The 21,473-nt window shown below is 49.5% G+C and overlaps 1 protein-coding gene across 6 annotated transcripts in view; it reads left to right on the top strand.

Moving 5' to 3' along the window:
* TIAM2 (TIAM Rac1 associated GEF 2) overlaps positions 1 to 21,473 on the top strand; it is a 162,854-nt gene that overhangs the window by 68,715 nt on the left and 72,666 nt on the right. For 3 of the 6 annotated variants that reach the window (XM_059699968.1, XM_059699969.1, XM_059699974.1), the window contains exons 2-5: positions 7,442 to 7,543; positions 8,822 to 9,985; positions 13,113 to 13,548; positions 19,140 to 19,312. In XM_059699968.1, coding sequence (XP_059555951.1) covers positions 8,828 to 9,985; positions 13,113 to 13,548; positions 19,140 to 19,312 — 1,767 coding nt within the window. In that variant the 5' untranslated portion in view covers positions 7,442 to 7,543; positions 8,822 to 8,827. Of the gene's footprint in view, positions 1 to 4,752; positions 4,903 to 7,441; positions 7,544 to 8,821; positions 9,986 to 13,112; positions 13,549 to 19,139; positions 19,313 to 21,473 lie in introns of those variants that run through there. The other 3 variants (XM_059699972.1, XM_059699973.1, XM_059699970.1) reach the window with 2 other exon arrangements.

Below are 21,473 nucleotides of genomic sequence, written 5' to 3'. Positions count from 1 at the left end.
ATATTTAGGATAATGGCCTGAAACTTAAACTATCAAGAAAACAAAATTCTCATTTGTGCAATGTTCTTTGTAAAGCAATAGAAAAAAATACATTTTAATTTTTATGCTCCTCAGTTCACTTAAGATTTCAGGTGATTTCATTCTCATCTCTCCATTCTAGGGATACCTCTAGGTAAAGACTTTTTTTCAATGCTTTTTATGTGAAAGGGGCATAGATCACATCCATTCTAAAGAGGAGCCTGAAAGTTGTTAGACTTTTAAAAAGCATATGGAGTAATTTCAGGTTAAAAAGCACAGAAAACTGTAAAACTATTTTGATGTAATGCATATGTAAAAGTCATACTAAAAAAATCCAGGTAGGACTCTGACCTTTGCCCCTAGTGATCTTGGTTCAAGTTTTCTTTCCCATAAAACAGAGATGACTATGGGAGCTGCTGGAGTACTTGTGCCCGGGCAGCCCTGGCCCATAGCAGCAGCTCAGAATGACTAGGTTTCAATTTTTTTTTACAATTCCTGTAAATTATGGAATTTAAACTATACCTACTAATATTTTTCATTTTTTTCTGAAAGTTTCTGTAAAGTTTCTAGCTAAAATCTTACCAGGTTTGTTGTGAATAATATAATTTAGAAAAAAACTCAGCAGTAATTGGCTTGCTTTTAAACGCAGGCCCAAGACAACTTCTAGTGTAGCCTGAAGACATACACATATAGAACTGAACTCTCAGGTCGGACTACCAGCCAAGCCGAAAAGTACACGTGAGCGGGGGTGAAGAAAGCGCCTATTTAAAATGAGGGGCGATATGTGCGGTGTAAGCCTGTTCATTTTGTAACTTAAACGGAACAGTGTATAATGAAGAGACATTTTGCCAAGAATAACTTGGTACAATTGCCGTGGTGCATTCTGGTCACAGAATGCGACTGAGGTTTAGGAGTCCGGAGCCTGCATCGGAAGCACGTGGCTGACGGGTGGACAGGCCTCTGAGCGGAGGAGAAGGCCTGTGGCTACAGCCTGTGATCCTTCGCGATGGCACCCCAAGTGTCCCTGGGAGATGTTTCCCACTGTGAGCGTTTTGGGGGGGGGTCCCTCGGGACGTGCCACCCCATCCATGCCTAGACTCACTTTTTGCGGAATGGCTCATGTTCACAAACATGAAAAACAGGGAGGTTGTTTAAAAGTCATGCTAACCATTTTGAATCTCACGTCCATAAAAGTTACCCAAAAAGCTTATTAAAAAGTCATGCCAATCATTTTAAATCCAGCAGTTTGTTGGTTCTGGCAGTCAAAGCAGTTCATGGTTTGTAGAGACCAGGACATGGACCACACTGTGGATGAGCCTGGAAGTAGACTTGGGAGAAAAGGCAGAGTGGGACTGACCATGGGATATATTTTAAAAACGCTAGAAAGAGGGTGGATATCATGTGTGAAATGAAGGCACTTTGATCATTTCTAAAAGAAAAACGTTTTATCTTTACCAGGGTTTAAAAATTCTAGCCTATATTAACTCTGTAATTTTGATTGAAATGAAGGTTTTTTTTAAAAAAAATCCCCCAAATATTTTTAGTTTCTCTGACAGCTCAGTTTAGCTGGGCCTCTCCACTCACTGACATTCCAAAAACATACCAGCAATATTTGTGGGATCGCTGTCTCACCGCTCTCCCCTAAACCCCGTCCCAGTGAAGTTGTCCTAAACGGCCTGTTGATTCTCCAAATGCTTTCCGCTCCTAGGCGCTCCCTGCCTGCACACGGGACCCGCCCTGTAGGGACGCGGTCCGGTCTCCAGCCCTGTTGCTTTCTCCTAGTGCCCAGCACCCAGGTAGATGGTAGAGGAGCGTTTCCAAAAACTCATGTTGAGCTGGTGAGTGGAACTGTTACTAGTATTTCACTTCACTTTCCCAAGTTTCTGCCAACACTAAGAACATTTTCCTCCTTTGCCAACGCGGCTCCCACACTGATCTTTGAGCTGGTGCCCACTGTGCATTCCTTCCCGCATGGCATCCCAGAGGGTCCCTAGGGCGCGGTGTCCACTGTGGTGCTTCTGAGGATAGTAGGGTAGGGGCTGGGGGGAGGGGTCACGGGCAAATGACTGTCCAGGTCTCCCCAGCCTTCTCTCCCTCACTCCCCTTCCCCTCATCTCTCTAAACTTTGTCCCTGACCCCTGAGCTCAGGCCCCGCTACCCTTATCACATTCCTGAATAGAGGGGTGCTGGGGCTGGGGGGACTCTCCCCATTTAGTTCACTTGCTGACTCAGTCATTTATGGACTCAGCAAGCGGTCATGGGGTGCCGTGTCTTTAGGCGTGCCCTTCCCTGTTCCCTGGAGTGCCCTTTCCTTTCTTCATCCAGCGGAATCCCACACATCCTTCGCCACTCAGTTGTTCCGTTAGCTTCTTTGGGGGCGGGGGGAGGGTCATGTTTAACTTTTATAGGATAATGTGACTGTCCAGGGAAAGCCTCTCTTCAGCGGTAGAATGCGAAGGGTGAGGACCTTGGGCCTAACCTGAGGGGCCGGAACTGACCTCCATGATGGCCGTTCTTCCGTGTCCAGCTCAAGTGTTTGCCTTGGGCAGTGATTTTTCAAATGTTTCCGGACTCTCTAGACTTCGGTTGTCCTTGGGCCTTATTGGACGGGGTGCGCCATTCTGGCGAAAGCGCCACTTGTGATTGTAAGTCGTTGTCTTTCAAACTCTGCTTAGGACCCTCACTCAAGATACGCACTTCTACTTCACAGCCAGTTTACAGGCAAATGCCACACACACGTAAGAATTTAGTGTCATAGAACAATTTAGTCTCATTTACTAGAATTTTCCATTTTATTGTATTCTCTGCTCTTCTGTTTTTATTCTGTTCTGTTCATTTAAAAATGCTGGCATCAAGTCATTACGTGAATTTCATGGCCCAGAGTGTGAGGAGCACTTCTGTAAGCCATGCTGCAGCTGTCAGCACTCCTTCTGAATCAGGTGTGATGCTGAGCCCCCGCCTGTGATGAGGTGGCTCCCGGAGGTGGTGACTGTGCAGAAAGCGGGGCTGTTGTCTCCGTGGAATTTATGACTTCCCCTCTGAATACCAGCCATGCCTGCCTCGCTCCTGCCCCTGGGCATTCCTTGCTGCTCATCGTCTTACCCGCTCATCTGTGAACAGGCACTTGGGAGGGGTCCTGCTGGACTGCAGTAGAGCCAGTGGCCTCCACGCTGTGTGCCCGCTGCACAGGCCTGGGCAGCAGCTAGCGCCCTGCCCACTTTATGTATAAGGATCACCCTCCCTAAGCACCTTCCTGTGGGGCACAGATGTTCCTTTCGCCTGCCTCTTCATACAAATTGGCCTCCAGTCTCCTTAGGCGTAGAAATGAGCTCCTTCAAGTCTTGGTATTCAGTTTGTGATTCTGGGTGCAGTTCATTGAGGCACGATGAGGAAAGCAGGCATGGGTAGTATTTACAGAGGTGGGAGTTGGATCCTTGACTTGAATGCTTTTGTTTTAGAGTTTTCGGCATATTTGCTCTGTACTTTAGTGTTTTTAATGAGACAGGCAATATAACCGGAAGGCAGGGTTCTCAGCCTTGATAGTATGGACGTATGGGGCCAAAGGATTATTTGTTGTGGAGGTTGTCCTATGGGTTACAGCATCCCTGAACTCTCCCCATGAGATGCCAGTAGCATGATCCTAGTGTGACAACCGAAAATGTCCACAGATAATGCCAGTTACCCCTGGGGGCCAAGATCGCCAGCACTGAGAATGACTGCGTTAAGGTAATGCCAGTTGTTCCTTGAGCATGTAGATGATTTTTTTACATTTTATAGCATGAGAATCTAATAATACAGGTACATGGTTGTGTCATTGTTTTTGTTGGCATGTGACAGATGTCGGAGAAGTTAGCTAGTTTTATCTGGCTGTAATAATTTGGGGGAATTGATCAAAATCAGACAGATGCTAACACTGGAACTTGGAAAGTCCCAAACACACACACACACACACACACACACACACAGTGGGGCAAAAGTAGGTTATATATGTTATATATAAACATATGTAATAATTAGTGTAATAGTTAATAAAATATCTGAAACAGCAGACTATTATAAGGTCTGTATGTACTATTATAGTACATACAGTGAAATTTGTAGTTAAAAATGTATAACACTACTGCAAATTTGTGTTGCATTTCACAGATTGTTTTTGTTGTTGTTGTTTTGTTTTGTTATTCTCACAGTTGATTCTCAATCTGCAAGGTAGGTAGGGCAGATATTTTTATCCTCAAATTGCAAATATAGACAATGAGATTCAGAAAGTAGAAGTAATTTCCCCAAGCTCTCACATGTTATCTGAGACCTGGAAGCAGGTCCGAAGCCCGAGTTCTGACACAAACCAGGCGAGGCTTCTGAGACTTGTCTCCTTAATGATTGAAGGCCCCCCGCCCCAACCTCCCACCCGACAGTGAGGGGAGCCTGGTAGATATTGTTATGGTTGACGATGGTCCGCCCTGTTCTTATCTCCTCCTCAGCGCTTATCGCTATCTGAAATGTTTGCCTTGGACAATGATCAGGCTCCTACTTCAGTATAAACTCGCTCTGGAGTGAGGTTAGAAGCTTTGTTGGTGTCTCAGGATGTACAGCTCGAGCTTCCCTAGCTGCCTTGCTCGGTTGTAGGTCTGCTTTTGTGCAGTGTCCCCAGGCCTCTGCTCTGCTGTCCCCAGTGAGTCCTGGCCCTCCCCGGCCGCACCATCTGGCCCAGCAGGGGTTCCTCTTGTTCCCCTGTAGTTGCTCCATCTGCACAGCTGGCCCAGGGCTTGGGACAAGGCAGAACTGGAGGACTTTAGTTTCCTTTGTTCTAAACTCAATGCTCCCCGGAAGTGGAGACTGGGAACCTGGTGCATCAGCTCAAGGCGAGCTAAAGGACATGAAGAAAAGGTAAATCTTGAATGTCCTCCTGAAAGGCGATTTGCTGTGGGACCCAGTAAGTCACAGCTGCTAGGGGGGTTGTGAGGATGTATTTGCGAAATTCCTCCCTTTTGCTGCACGTTTCCTGGGTGGGAACTGATCACATTTTAAAAAAAGAAAAAAAAAGTCTTCCATTCTTGTTTAGGATTTTAGCTTAAAAAGCTGCACAACACAGTCCCATGAATGGGGGTTGGAAGGGAATTCAGAAAATGAAAGACAGGGATTTCTTTTTAGGCTCACAAGATTTGTGGTCAGTTTTTAAATATCTGAATATTTTATAATTATTCAGTAACTTAAAAATAATTATAAAAAGTGTGTAAACAGCATACGGTTTTTGCCAAGTACGCACAGTCTTAGCGCCATGTAATTATTTATTCCAGAGTGACTTTACTTAAACTATCATGGGCCTCATGGCATGTTAGGTATACCTGATCTGTACTATTGTTGCAGGTTGGTGTACCTAATGTGTATATATTTTTTCTATTTAAAGACATGGGGGGCTGTTAAGTATTTCTTAAAAAAAAAAAAAGCTCACAGGAAATCAATTGTTTTGATCTTTTCAGCCCCCTATCAACAAAAAGAATTTTAACTTGAATACCATCAAATTCCCTGTCAGGGGTGCTGAAATCTGACCTATTCATGGTCTTGCTTCTAGACAGAAATCACAGCCGAAGCATGACAGATAGTATGTGTCCCACTTGCCAAACTCCTCAGGGACAACAATCCCGTAGTTTCCCTGGGAGATCACCCTTCCCGTCAGTACATTCCTCACGAATATTGGAGGCATCCTTCTTGCCACAGTTAGAGGCTGTTTTCCTTCTGCAGGGTTGAGGGAGACAGGGAACAGCTGGTCAGCATTACTGGTACCTAACATGCACATGCTATTGTCCTCCGTCACCCCCTTTTCCTGTTCTCCAGGCAGGACTGTGTTAATCACCGAGACATTTCCCTGTGGGTCTGTCCACTGATCTTTCAGGCAGACCCATTTGGGAGTGGTTCCTGCTTAGTCTGTACCCAAATCGACCTTCTAACATGCAAGGTTCCTGATCTTAGAGGAAGCGCTTTCAACTGGTCAGTGTTGAGTATGACGCTAGCTGCGGGCTTATCGTCATATATGGCCTTTATTATGTTGAGGTATATTCCTTCTATGCCTAATTTATTAAGAGTTTTTATCATGAATGGATGTTGAATTTTGTCAAATGCCTTCTCTGTGTCTATTGAGGTGATTAGATGATTCTTTTCTTTCATTCTTATAATGCAATGTAGTACATTGATTGATTTGTGTACATTGAACCATCCTTGCATCCCAGGGATAAATTCCACTTGGTTATGGTGTACGATCCTTTCAGTGTGCTGTTGAGTTTGGTTTGCTAGTATTTTATTGAGACTTTTTGCATCTATATTCATCAGGGATATTAGCCTCTAGTTTTCTTTTATAGGAGTGCCCTTTTCTGGTTTTGATTATGGGGTAATGTTGGCCTTGTAAAATGAGTTTGGGACTATTCCCTTCTTTTCGATTTTTTGGGAAGAGTTTGGAAAGGATTGGTGTTCATTCTTTTTCAGTGTTTGGTAAAATCCACTAGTGAAGCCATCTGGTCCTGGGCTTGTATTTGTTGGAAGATTTTTTTTTATTATTATTACTGATTCAATCTCCTTTCTAGTAATTGGTCTATTCAGATTTTCCATTTCTTCCAGATTAGGTCTTGGTAAGTTGTATGTTTGTTTCTAAGAATTTTTCCATTTCTTTCAGATTGTCCAGTTTGTTGATGTATAGGGTTGTTCATACTTTTTTTTTCTTTAAAGAAAAACAATTCACTGTTGAAACCTCATAGCAATGCTTTCTATGTCTGAAGAGAAAATAAAGGCTTTGTGCCCCAGCAGTGATCACTGCCAGATGGCAGCACCCCTGGCCTGTCTCTTCCCCCCCCCCACCCCCCCACCCCGAAGGCGGGCCGCCTGCCCCTTGTGCAGTGAGGCCCAAACATGTGCTTGAGGAAAACTGTTCATCTCATTCATGAGGTCAACTTCTGTAACTTCAGTTGCTCTAGCCAAGGGCTGCTTCGCTGTGTTTCAGCACTCTGGGTTGTTTTTGCTACTTGGTCCAATAGAGAACAATGAACTTTCTTGTCACATCAGGATGATGCTCCCGCAATGCTGTCGGTGTGGTGAGTCTGAGAGTTGTTTTCCTAGTGGTGGTGACAGATGAGCCATGACTCACTCCGGCACTTTCACCTGCTCACCCCTGAAACAAAGGCATGCATTTGACTTCAGGCTGCGTGTTGAGTTAATGGCCTTTACAAGGTTGGATGGGCCGTCCTGGCTTCCTTTGCATCTCCCAAACAGCCCGATGAGTCAGGCAGTTCACAGACGCTTCATTTATTATTTTGACAGTGATTTTGGACCCAGCAGTTGTTTCTCCAGATAAGTTACATGAAATCCTTGTTTTTATTTTTGGGGGGCACTTGATGTAAAATGCTTGACAGAGCTTCTCATATTGTCTGTTTTTCAGGGTCATTTCGTGGACTCACTTCTTAACCATGCTGCCTTGCTCCCAGGACCTCATAAAGCCAACTGACCATTGATCTCCCCCAGAGCACAAACTAGACTGCAGGTAAATCCAGCTCACCTGACTTGTGGGTCACGGCGAAGTTGCCTGACTGTGACTAAGGTATAGAAGTGAAGGTTTCATTATTTGGTCAGTCCGTGTGACTTTGATTTTGTGGCTGTACCTTTTAGATATAAAAGAATTAAAATCCTACTAAATGTGTTTGGAAACATAACTGGAAGCCTCAACTCCAGCGTTACTAACACTGAGTGGGGAAGGTTTGGGTCAAATTTCACTTTGAGCTGGCGACACTAGTAGACTCATTGAGGGTTTTGAGGTTTTAAAGGGAATTGAAAGAATCTAACAATTTTTTGAGATACAAGCCATATTCAAACTTTTTTCTCTCCTCGTGTTCTAAAGCGAGGACTCTTAAAGACTTTATAAAAGCTCTAGAGATTCATTTTACTAAAATGTTTTTCTGCCCCAAAGGAGAACTTTTATCCCCCCCCCCCCCGCCCCTTTTTCATCTCAGCCTAGTTGTTGAGGAATTCTAGGCCTTCCTTGTGACATTTCTATTCTGTGTGACATATGAAAGCTGGAGTTATGCTATAAATGTGGTAGTTTTTTTTAGCAGTGCTCTCTTATGTTGGTAAGCAATGTTATGTAGAATGAAAATAAACCTCTCTGGCCATTAAAAATCATTGTATTTGGACTGATAGAGGAAAGATACTTTTCCCTAATTTGTTTTTTCTTTAAGAATTATTGATTCAGCCGGAACCGGTGTGGCTCAGTGGATAGAGCTTCAGCCTGCGGACTGAAAGGTCCCAGGTTCGATTCCGATCAAGGGCATGTACCTGGGTTGCGGGCACATCCCCAGTAGGAGATGTGCAGGAGGCAGCTGATCGATGTTTCTCTCTCATCAATGTTTCTAACTCTCTATCTCTCTCCCTTCCTCTCCTTAAAAAGTCAATAAAATATATTTTTTAAAAAAAGAATTATTGATTCAAAACCTTGTAATAGCCAGCCTAAAGGTAGCTCTGCCTTAAACTAATTCTTATGCCAGTGCAATTTCTGAATTGACCTCATACGACACATTATGTGTTTCAAGTAACCAGCACACAAAAATGCTGTATCATCCACCTGGCTAATGACTTGCTTGCACGGTGTGGAGAACCGATTCCGGTAGGTAAGTCTCGTCCCTGCCTCTCCGTGTTTTGTCGGGCACAGAGAGAAGTTGCTTGGTTCCTTTGCAACAAGAAGTCATTTTTCTTGCGTTAGAGAGCTCCGTCGTACGGAATGCGATTTAGGTCCTGGCTCTCACTGATGCCCCTGTTCTTCATCCAGGTGAAAATGGGGAACTCCGAGAGCCAGTACACATTTCAAGGATCTAAAAACCATAGCCATGCGATCACTGGTGCTAAGCAGAAGCCTTGCTCTCTGAAAATCCGCAGCATCCACGCCAAAGACGACAAGTCCTTGCACGGATGGGCCCACGCAGGCAGCGCGGGGTACAAGTCCAGGTCCCTGGCCCGAAGCTGCCTTTCTCACTTCAAGAGTAACCAGCCTTACGCCTCCAGGCTCGGGGGGCCGGCCGCCGGCAAAGCCTCCAAAGGCGGCGCCCACTCCAAGCCCCGGGCCATCGGCCCCGGGGGCGACTTCCTGGGCGCCTTCGCCTCCGAGAACGGGTTCCACTACGCGGGGCAGGAGCCGGCGGAGAACCGCACGGCCTCCAAGGACCGCCATGGCCACCTGCTCAACTGCTACGCGGGCAACGACAGCCTGGCCTCCACGCCGCCCGGCGAGGACCAGCGGAGCCCCCGGGTGCTCATCAGGACGCTGGGGAAGCTGGACGGGTGCCTGCGGGTGGAGTTCCACAGCGGGGCCGGCCGCCCCCCGGCGCCCCCCGAGGCCGAGGCGGTGGGCGGGCCGGTGCGGCTGCTGCGCTACTCGCCCAGCCCGGGCCCCCGCGCGCCCTCGCCGCCCAGCCCGCGCCCCTCGCCCGCCCACTCCCACTCGCGCCCGCGCTCCAGCAAGGGCAGCTCCCTGAGCTCCGAGTCGTCCTGGTACGACTCCCCCTGGGGCCACGCGGAGGGCAGCAGCGAGGCCGAGGGCCCCTTCGCCGCCGCCGCCTCGCCCGCCCCCAGCCTCCACGCGGGCTTCGCGCCCGGGGACACGCCGCAGCCTTTCCACCCGAGCGCGTCCCTGTCCTCGCTGCGGGAGCTCTACCCGGGGGCCGCCCTGGGCAGCCCGTGCGGGGCCCGCCTCTCCGATGAGGACTTCGGCGCCCCCGCCAGCCTCAGCCATCGCGTGTCCTTCGCCTCCGACATGGACGTGCTGTCGCGCGTGGGGCGCGGGGACCCCGGCCAGTACGCGTCCTTCACGCTGCCCTGCAGGAAGTCCAAGGCCCTGGCGGAGGAGGACGCGGCGAAGAAGGACACCCTGAAAGCCAGGATGCGCCGCATCAGCGACTGGACAGGGAGCCTCTCCAGGAAGAAACGGAAACTGCAGGTGAGTGAGCTCCCCGTGCCGCCCCGCGGGGAGGCCTATGCTTTCCTCTCTGGGAGATGGGTGTGTTTGCAGAAGGCGCGCACCGCTGGTCCTGAGGCCTCAGGGAGCAGGGAGCCCAAGACCTGCCATCTTGTTTGCAGGTGTGGGTTTTTCTCCCCTTTGCTTCAGATTTGCATTTTCTTCTATTTTTTAAAAAAAATGTTTTTTTATTGATTTCAGAGAGGATGTGGGGGGGGGGGGAGAAAGAAACATCAATGATGAGAGAGAATCATTGATCAGCTGCCTCTTGCCCGCCCCCTGCTGGGGATGGAGCCCGCAACCCCGGGGCGTGCTCCTTGACAGGGAATCCAAGGGTGACCTCCTGGTTCATAGGTCCACGCTCAACCACTGGGCCACGCCTGCCGACTTATGTTCAGTTGTCATCTGCTGTGACCCTAATTGACACTGGCATTGAGCCAGCGAGCCCACGTCTCTGATTTGCGTAGAGCGTGTCTCTCCTCTACACTGTTCACATTTACTGGCTAAAACATGTCAGGTGGCCGTGCCTAACTTGGAGGGGGGAGGGCGGGAGTAGGAAATGATCCTTCCATGTACCCTGGGGAGGACCAGCGTATGTGTGGGCCGCATGACTGCAGAGCCCCCAGGAACTTCTATAGAGGACTGGCGGTCCGTACCCGCAATGAAGGAAAGTGCGCGCACACCATGACAAGGTGACGTTGGCACACTTTCCTAGAAAGTGAGGGGTGGTGACCGGAGTTTTCCCTGAGCTCCCAGGGTGCCAAGAGACATCTGGAGTCTCTCTCTATTCTCTGTTGGAGTGCTCTGGTTGTCAAGCTACAGTGTCCTCGTGTATGACGATCTGGTTGGGGGAAAGGAAATCAGTCTGCTTAGTGCACCTGTGTCACGTGGCATGTTAGTGTCACACCCAAAACACAACCAGAGAGCCAGCCTATTTAGGGACATTCATGCATTCATTCCTGTTTGCTGAACACTACTAGTCACTGGCTATTAGGATTCTAGATGGATAGATTTAGAAATTTATTAGAGACTGGGGAAGTTCATGTCTGTGTGTAAGAATCAGTTACACATACTAAAATGTCATCTTTTCCCATTTCTCAGGGAGAAACTTTTATCTTTGCTACCTTTGAACATTTCAAAGTTAGCCCCACCACTTGAAGTCTCTCATTAGAAAAATGCCAAGAGTGTTTGTAGGTCGTGTTGAAGTTTGGCATGAAAGTGCCTTTCTGACGGGTTTTTGCTTCTTCTGAACACCCCATTGTGGTTCTTGCTGAGTATCGGAGGCAGCCCCGTGTTTGGGGCTGAGTCAGAGTCCCGCTCATTGCTGAAATCGTGTTAATGCTACATGCGAAGCATTGCTTCACTTCCTACGAGTTTTTGAAGAATAACAAGTGACAGTTTTTTTTAAAAAAAAATAATCCAACTATTTTGAAAGTTTCCTAAATGACTCACCGCAGCTGGCTTATTTGCTCTGTTCTTGCATAAGTATCCATGTATAAATAAATGTGCCTTTGGGACACTGTGTAAACTCACACGGAGAACAGCATTTTCATTAGTAATAGCCGTGTTCGGGGTCAGCTGTTTATTGTTCCTGGGTATTTGGAAGCACTCTTCAGAGCTGATGATTTTCCTACAAAACATAGCAAGGAATTGCTACTTTGCCACTTGCTTTCTGGGTGGAATTCCGGAAAATAAAACCCCTTCGCACATTGCAGTATTCAAAATAAGGCCAACAGCGCATGGCCCTTGATGCAGTTTTCTTTCATTTTTATTCTAATGGATAAGGGAGCAACATTGAAAGGCCCCTAGCAGCTGAGTCGGTGAGCATGTGCTTAGCATCTCTCAGCAGTGTGACCTTAACCAAGCTCCCAGTTTGGAATGTCAGTATCTTTTGAGTCATAATTTAAGCTCACCTCCCTGCTATTGACCAATGAATGGGCTGTATGGAAGGTATTTTTCCTGAATGACTAGACTTGTAATCTAGATGTAAGAGGAAATCTTCATGGTTTCAGCTCTGTGCTCGGCCCGTTCAGTATCCAGTGCACAGAGTCCTCGTAGGGGTAGCAGTTATTGTAAAAATTTTAATTTTAGTTAGAGTTGCCTGCCTCTGATTTTTGTGTTGAAATAAACATGAAGGCCAAGAACATGTCTTCGGCATGCCCAGTGCCTAGAACAGGGGTGGGGAACGTCCGGCCGGAGGGACATGTAAGGCCCGCGAAATCATTTGGGGTGACCCTGCCCAGGCATGAGGGGTGAGTTAATTAAATGTTTGACCAAATACAGCAGGCTAATTTTTAAGTTGATAATTTTGTATGGCCTGAGAATGATGTTATAAATATCCAAGTGGCTCTTGGCAGGACAAATGTTCCCCACCCCTGGCCTCGAATAAAACAGATGTTCAAGTAATAAGATGAGAATGAATGCATAGTAAATTCTTTTCATGAAAGAAATTCCCAAATGAAGTACACAATATTAATTATGAAGGAAGGGGGCATGGCTCCACTGTATACCTTTTGTGGATCAGGAATCTCAGAAGCATGGTTTCTTCAGTGGGAAAATAAGATGCCAGAGACCCCACGTCTAGTCCGGGACAGGTGGCCGGAAGCTGGAGGCCGTGTTTACCTTGCGGACAGGTTTGTGCCTAGAAGCTTGTGCAATACTGAGTCCCATGTCCCTGCCCCCTTGACCCTGGAACTAGGATTTTCTAATTTACCTTTAAAAGGATCCAGGAAAAAAACAAATAGACTGCAAGGACATGAATTTTCGCCTCTAAGACTCCGATTCACAGTTAGCAAAGAAACATCAGGCTAGAAATCTCCACTCGTGTGTTTTAAGTACACTCGTTAATTTCTTGATGCTAAGCGTAGGTTCCATGGAGGAGAGTCAGTGGTATTTCTGTTTCCCTGTTGAAGCATTGACTCCACCGGCTATAAACTGGGCTGGGCAGCACTATTCCCACAGTTCTTTCTGGTTTAGAGACCTGATTAAAGATTCACTTTTGCAAAAAGCATCTTGCTCAGTGGCAACAGCACCAGCGACCCACAGTATCCCATGTGTGCCGTGTGTGGGGGGACGTCACTTCTGATCGGGGTCGTCTGGTTGCCCCCAGGAGCCGAGGTCCAAGGAGGGCAGCGACTTCTTCGACAGCCGCTCGGACGGCCTGCATGCAGAGGCCCCGGGGCCTTTCCAGGCGCCCACCTCGCTGTGGGCGGGGGGCTCGGCGCAGCGCCTGTCCCAGAGAAGCGAGTCCGCTCACGCGATTGGCAGCGACCCCCTCCGGCAGAACATTTATGAAAATTTCATGCGAGAGTTGGAAATCAGCAGGACCAACACGGAGAACATAGACACGTCCACGGAGACGGCCGAGTCCAGCAGCGAGTCCCTGAGCTCCTTGGAGCAGCTGGACCTGCTCTTCGAGAAGGAGCAGGGGGTGGTCCGCAAAGCCGGCTGGCTCTTCTTCAAGCCCCTGGTCACCCTGCAGAAGGAGAAGAAGCTGGAGCTGGTGGCCCGGAGGAAGTGGAAGCAGTACTGGGTGACGCTGAAAGGTGAGTGCGCCCTGGGCCGCCGGGCCTCTGGGATCCCCCCCCCCCGCTCTGTGCTTTCCTGGGGGTGCCAGGGGCCCCGCGCCCACCTGAGCTCATGCGAAGGGAATTGACATAGGATCTTCCTGCATGCTTTACTACAGTGTCTGTCTCTCTCTCTCTTTAAAATTTTTAAAATTGATTTTTAGAGAGAGATGAAGAGAGAGAGAGAGAGAGAGAAACATTGATGTGAAGGGGAACATGGATCCTCTGCCTGCTGCAAGTCCCCTACCAGGGATCGAGCCCCAAACCTGGGCATATGTCCTGACTGGGAATCGAACTGGCCCTTTGCCGCACAGGACAATGCCCAACCAACTGAGCCACACTGGCCTAGGCTACAAACACTTTCTCAAACCTGTGAGATATGGCTTACTGAATACTCACCTTTGTGATTCCACCTAACACATGATTGGATTTAATAGTTTTTGCTTATTATTTTGTAGGCATTTCTGTACCATTTTTAAATACCTTTCCTGCATCTGGAGGAAAGAAAATACCCCAAATAAGTAAGCAAATGTAGTTTAGTTGTTTGGAATGCAGATCCTGATTTTCCTACTGGGCACGTGTTCAGAACCCCAAAGAGGTGTGCGGCTTGTAGAACTAGGATTTCACCTGGGTTATTGGATTTGTGTCCTTCCACCTTTCTGAAGGAAGAGAGTCGCATTGATACCGTAGAAAACCAAATGCTTTGTTCTTACTGTGCGGGGTCAGGACTAAGAATCTGAGAGAAGGTTCTCCCAAGCATTGCTGTTTGGACCTTAGGGTCACCTTGCTTGGCGTGGGCGCGTGGACGGCACATGGACTTGAAGGGAGGTAGATGCCCGGAGGAGCGAGGCTCTCAGGGGCGCAGTGCTGACTTACACAGACGGGAGCGGGAAGAGCAGCGCGCAGCCCCTGGCGTGTCTGCCCGGTTGTCCTGTGGCTTCTTCAGAGGAACGGAGCGTAGTGTTCCCAGTCCAGCCTCGTCACTGGGCCGACGCCCTTCCTCCTCCCGGGAGAAAGTAGAACTGGGGACCACATCCCAGACAGTGTGTGTGAAAGGCTGGAGCCCCCACTGCGCCCCGCGCTGGCTTTCTGCTTTGTTTGCCCCTATTTAGAAACGCTGAGCCCTCCGGCCCCCAGCCTTGGGGTGCTGACGTGATTGCATCATGACCAATACGCGCCTCTGGGACAGGTGCACCGGGAGGGCGTTCCCTTTTTAATAACTCTCTTCCCCAGCAAACGGGAAGTTGATCAAACCCAGGCCCAGCACCCTACAGATCGCTGTCCTCTGCGCTCCGGGTTCGGGTCCCGGACACCGTGCGGCTGAGGGAGGCACAGGCCTCTCCTGGGTTTGGCAGCCGGGGAAGCAGGCTCTCACCTGAATGACGGACGGGATTTGGAAAGTTGGAATAATGGGTTGAATCCAGCAAGAAAAAATGTGGCAGGGAGAAGCTATGCTTTAAGGTTTAATAACCAAATAACTCCCCGAGGACACGAGAGGGAGATGTGGCCGCTAAGTGTGACAAGTGAAGGCGATTTGGGGTTTGATGTGCAGGCCGTCCATGGCATGAGTGTCTGTTGGGGATTGAACCCGCAACCCGGGCATGGGCCCTGACATGGAATCGAACCATGACCTCCCGGTTCATAGGTTGATGCAATCTCTGAGCCCCCCCAGTGGCCACCTGGCTGTACCTATTTTTTTTATGTAAAATTTGTTGATGAAAACTGATGCTTTGGGAAGTTGTTCCCTGGCTGTCGTACAGCTTTCACACCCACCCCCTGTATGACCTAGGGTGGCGGCGGCGGCGGCGGCGGCGGCGGCGTGTGATGGCGTGATGGTGTGTGTGTGTATGTGTATGTGATGGTGTGTGTATGAATGTGATGGCGTGATGGTGTGTGTGTGTGTGTGTGAGAGTGTGATGGTAGGATGGTGTGATAGTGTGATGGTGTGTGTGTGTGAGTGTGATGGGGGTGTGTGTGTGGGGTGTGTGTGTGGTGTGTGTGTGTGTGTGAGTGTGATGGGGGTGTGTGTGGGGGGGTGTGTGGGGTGTGTGTGTGTGTGTGTGTGTGTGTGTGAGTGTGATGGGGGTGTGTGGGGTGTGTGTGTGTGTGTGTGTGTGTGAGTGTGATGGGGGTGTGTGTGTGGGGGTGTGTGGGGTGTGTGTGTGTGTGTGTGAGTGTGATGGGGGTGTGTGTGTGGGGGGGTGTGTGTGTGTGATGGTGTGTGTAGGGTGTGTGTGTGTGTGTGAGTGTGATGGGTGTGTGTGTGTGTGTGTGTGTGTGTGTGTGATGGTAGGATGGTGTGATGGTGTGTGTGTGTGTGTGAGTGTGATGGGGGGGTGTGTGTGGGGTGTGTGTGTGTGTGTGTGATGGTGTGTGTGGGGTGTGTGTGTGTGTGTGATGGGTGTGTGTGTGTGTGTGTACATATTCTGTGAGAAGCAGGGCCATAGGTGACATCAAGGGGATCGAGAGCCATGCCTTAGGGAGGGTGACGTAAGGATCCGGGACTCTTTAGCCGGAAGGAAATAAGAAGTGAGCTGAGAGTGAACAGCAGTCTTGTGGGAGAGACATGGAATTTAACCTGGTTCACCAGAGGTCAGGACAGGTCTAATAGACAGAAGACAAGTTGGTTCTGAATTTCACGTAAAAAGAAAGAAACAAAACACAAAAGTGAAAAACTCCTGCCTTTCTGCGTCCCTGCTCTGGCACCTGCACGGAGCCAGCCGTTGGAGGGTCAGGGGCGCCCAGGGCGGCATCACTTGAGGTTGGAAGAGCGCGTCTCAGGGTTCTTGTTTCCCATTCTGTAAGCCACACCGGGACCCCCGGCTGCCGACTCCAGGGGTGGGACGGTCCCCAGTCATCTCGGATGATTACTAACGAGATCTGCGGTCGGCCTGGGCCCTGCCGTCTCGTGCTTCTTATAAAACACTTCAAGACCCACGGGCGAAGGGTGCTCTGTCAGTAAATGTTACCAAGTTCCCTTCCCGCTGCAGCCAAGGAGAGGCGTGCGATAGAGACGTTTCCCCCGCACAGCCCTCCCCACTGGCTTTCCACACCTCTCTCCCCTGGGAACTCAGTGTGTTGACTTTAGCGTTCTTGGCTTAAAATCCAAGTTGTAATGTTTGGACTCAGCCGTTTGGTTTAATCTTGGTTAAAAACATATATATGTGTCTATACGCACATGTGTCCATTGAGGCAGAATTTTAAAATTATCCTGGAAGTATCCGTGTAAAGAAATTGGAAACAGCATTCTGGAGAGAGAACCTGTTAGCAAACCACCTGGTTACCTACCTGCATCGAATGATAGGGATGCTAAGGGCACAGCTGTGTTTTAGGGCTCGCAGGGTGTGACACATTCTTAACAAAGATAATCCTGTCTTTTCCAATGAGTGGATTTTCATGGGGTTCACGGGGGTTCCTGGGCGGAATAGTTGCCAAGGTCACTAAAGCGACCCTCAGGATGCACAACAGCGGGCCGATGTCAGCCGGGGGGGCCAAAGGGATTTTAGGGTGCCGGCAGCTCTGCCCCTCGACAGGACGAGGAATGGAGGGATGAGTGTGGGTTCAAAGGACAGCAACAAAAAGGTGGGTTTGGAGGAGAACAGAGACGAATGGCTCTCCTTCGCTGGTGATCATTCTACTAATAGGACATCTCTTGTCCCTCCGCTGCTGTTCCAGTCTGTTTTCTCTTTGTGCTACTGTGGCAGGCACTTCCACTGTCCACTCCCCAGGTCACCATCAGCTCCTGGCGGGGACTGGGCGGGGCCTGACAGCCATGACCCTGGGGGTGCCAGGCCTGATAGGCTGCAGCCCCTTCCGTCAGCCAAGGCCCAGGCATCAGAGACCCAGGCTGGGTCAACCCGATGTAACAGGCCTGCGACTGGTTTCCTGCCCTTTAAATTCCGCAGCAGCAGCGCTCCGCAAACTGGTTTACACCCGGCCTGGCTCTGAAGCGAAACGTCCAGTCTTGGTCCCGCGCTGCCACGTGAGGGCTGCACTCTCCGGCCATGGGGCGGGAGGTTGGGCAACACCCTGGCATCTGCCCAGGGCTGTGTTCATTTCCCCTGGGTGCACTGACTCAGACCACGGCCGCCGGGAGCACAATGCGAGGGAAGCGGGCAAGTCCCGCCTTAACCCTTGGGAGGAATTTGGGCCTGGGGACGGCTGGCGTTGCTCTGTCGCCTTTGCCCCGATTCCTGGTCCCAAGGTCAGGCATGGCGCTGGGTACACAGCGGCAGTACCGGTCTCTGGCAGAAAGAGTCCATGTGATTCGGTGGCTGGAGGGAGAGACGCTCTTCCCTGCAGAAGCAGCTCTACCTCGTGCTGCCTCCCCTCACTCTGAGGGCCTTGCTCGGAGTTATGTTTGTGGGGAGAGAGTTGCTCGGTGCTTCTAGAACCCATAAAGCACAGGGAGGGAGAAAGTGCGCTGTTCCTGAGGGCGGAGCGAGGGGCCGGCGTCTTTCTCTCCTGCCTTCTGTGCCGCATTATATAAACGTTAGGATTTGTGTTTTTGTTTTTTTAATTTATCTTTAACGTTGGAAGTATTACAGATGCCCTCTTCTCCCCACCCCACACTCCCCCATTGATCCCCTCCACTCCCCCCCACCCTTCCCCCAGGCCTTCACTAAACTATTGTCTTGTCCATGGGCTGTGCACATATACCTATAAATTCTCTTAGTCTCTCCCTGCCTTCCCTCTGAGACTTGTTTTTAAAGGAAGACATGAAACTGGGAAGAGTGAAATTGTTTTTAAATGATAATTATAATAATTATAGGGCATTCTATCTAATTATCAAAACAGACCTTTAATAACCTCTGCCTACAGCACTTTGTGAGCCTGTTGGGGGAAGCTCTATACTTGCAGGCTTATTCGGCAGCATTTTTGGAGTAATCTTTGAAAATTCAGGGGGTAAATACTTTCTCTTTTCTCTCAGTCTAAAATGGTAAGAGTTCCTATCGCTGTGAGATAAAAGAATACACTAATTTTGTTTTACGTGGCATTTGGAGAATAAACTGGTACGTTCACATGCGTGGTCAGGTTCCCAGGCTCACTGGGTTTCACGTGACCGCATACTGTAAGTGTGGGAGCTCCGGAAGTTAACGAATATGGGAGTTTCTCCGGCCTCCTGCATTGGGCTCTCTCTAATGCGGTGTTGTGGGTAAGAGCGAGGCCTCTGGGGCCAGAGGGTGTGGGTCCAGCTGTGGAACCTGCACGGGTGGTGTCGTCTCAGCTGTCCCATCTGTGAAATGGGCTAATGAGCGCGCCTGCCCTCCGGGCCGCTGTGGGGTCCCGGTGAGCCAGTAGTGTGGATTCCGAGAGGCGTTCCTGGCGGGAGTGAGCAGCAGCAAATGGCAATTCATGCGTAGGATCGCTCTTACCAACATGGCACCAACAGACACCCCTCACTTTCACCAGTTCATGCTAATGCACCCAGGCACACTTTGGAGAGCAGCATTTTCTTTTGTATGACACAGTGGCTGCATGCAGGTTTGCTTGTTTTTAGATACATGCCTTCTCCTGGCTTCCTTGGGTCCTCAGGCCGTATGACAGGCCCGGGTTGCTTCTCCCCACAGGCTGCACGCTGCTGTTCTACGAGACCTACGGGAAGAACTCCCTGGACCAGAGCAGCGCGCCCCGCTGCGCCCTGTTCGCGGAGGACAGCATCGTGCAGGCCGTCCCCGAGCACCCCAAGAAGGAGAACGTGTTCTGCCTCAGCAACTCCTTCGGAGACGTCTACCTGTTCCAGGTACCGCCGAGCTTCCTGCGCGCAGGCCTGAGACGACGCGCGTACACTGAGGGCGTGAGGGACAGAACCGAGAGGACAGCTTAGCAGTGACAGAGCGACAGCTCAGTTAGGCTTTGGGTTGGGGCTTAGCCTGAGCGTCAGCCCCAGGGCCGGTCAGTTTCCTGGTGCCCACGGGGTGTTCTTCATCCAAAGCAAGGTCTCCATCCCTGTCCGGGAACAGCTGGTGATCTAAGGGGTGTGAGGTCCGAAATTCCCAGAGTGGAGGCTTAAAAAAAATCATTCATATATATATATTTTATTGATTTCAGAGAGGAAGGGAGAGGGAGAGGGAGATACGAACAACAATGCTGAGAGGGAATCATGCATGCCCCACGCTGGGGATGGAGCTCACAACCCAGGCATGTGCCCCGACCAGGATTCGAACCATAACCTCCTGGTTCACAGGTCAACGCTCAACCACTGAGCCACGCCGGCCGGGCGAATGGAGGCTTCTTAGATGAAGTCGAGGGAGTGCACACAGGAGAGGCTGAGGTTCTTGCTAAGGACCCAGTGGAAGTGGGAGAAGCAGCTGTTCAGGACTCGCTCCCAGCCAGATGCTCTGAGGTCTCATCTCTCGGGGGGAGAGGTGGTAGGGACGTCACGGTTCAGGTGATCTGCTGCTGGGACTTTTGGCAACTTTCTAGCAAATGAGAAGCCGCAGAGCATGGTGGCACCACACCCCGGGACTGGGGGCTTAAGTGTGAGTCCTGGCTCGGTCGCTGGGGCACTTACCCAACTTCTGTGAGCTCTGGACCCTCCCACCGGTAGAATAATCATAGCTGCTAGGGTTGCCTTAGGGGTAACTGATATAATGTATGTGTGTGTGAGTACTAAGGACTAGTGTTGTTATCTAACTGTGATTGCTGTTGTTGTTAGTGAACTCACAAAAGGTGGGGTGATAGCCAGAAGGGAAGCGTGTTTCTCCAGTGCCTCCCAGCCCACCCCCGGCAATGCCTGTCCACACCGTGCGGGCTGTGGGTTACCTCTGGTCGGAGGGTCATGGAGAACTCACAGGTTCAGGCCTCTGCTGAACTCGGTCCTGGGCCCCAGGAGCCCTGCAGGACAACAGCGTTTTCTCACTGGCTGTGGGCGTCTAGGATTTTGTGAAAGGTTCTCTGAAACAGAATTTCCCAGCACCTGTGCCAGGTAAATGCCTTGGTCTCTGGCCAGCGTCAGGGCCCCGAGATTTGATTTCCCTCCTCTTAACAGAAAAGTCGCTTAAACCTTCTATGACAGCGGTTCTCAACCTGTGGGTCACGACCCCTTTGGGGGTCGCACGACCCTTTCACAGGGGTCACCTAAGACCGTCGGAAAACACATATATAATTACATATTGTTTTTGTGATTAATCACTATGCTTTAATTATGTTCAATTTGTAACAATGAAATTGGGGGTCACCACAACATGAACTGTATGAAAGGGTCGCAGCGTTAGGAAGGTTGAGAACCACTGTTCTATGATCTTTAAAGCAAAGTAATGAATTGATGTTGATCTTAATGGCCAGGAAGTTAAATACATCAGATTAAGTCTACATGGACTCCTTAGGGGCAAGTGTGAAATGGGCATTTCATTTTGTGATTCAGGCAAAATGAGAAATTAAGAAATTGTCGCAGCAGGTCCAAGTGTATGAGCTGGAGGTCACTGGGGATCTTCCCCGGAGCTGGGATGCGTGTGGCTATTTCTGCACGTCGGGAACTGAAAGTGCTCTCCGCCTGCTTAGAGCCACGCGCCTCCACCCATCCTGCTCTATTCAGACTTTCTTTATTGCTTTTGAATGAAATACAACCCTCATGTGACAGCATCATTGTCTTTGTGTCCAAAGGTTCTGAGAGTAGAGGAAAAAAAAACATTCTTTCACTGACATTTTTCATAATTGAGTCCATACTGTAGACATGAAATTTCATATCCTGGTTTCAAATTTTAATATTTTAGTCCTATTTTCTCATTCTATTAAAATTATGAGCATAAGCCATCTTGAGAGAGCAGCAGAATGCAACACGGAGTGGCCATACCTGGCTTTCTTATTACTCCCCTGCCCTAGGCTTACAGCTTGATTCTAGCTCATCTTCCCACATGTTGGGGCTGCAGGATCATATATATACGTTTTTAAATCGATTTCAG

The sequence above is a fragment of the Myotis daubentonii genome, chromosome 6 (genome assembly GCF_963259705.1).
Source record: "Myotis daubentonii chromosome 6, mMyoDau2.1, whole genome shotgun sequence".
Taxonomy (NCBI): Eukaryota; Metazoa; Chordata; class Mammalia; order Chiroptera; family Vespertilionidae; genus Myotis; species Myotis daubentonii.
Note: the sequence above shows the minus strand (reverse complement) of the source record. Positions and strands in the feature narration are given on the sequence as shown.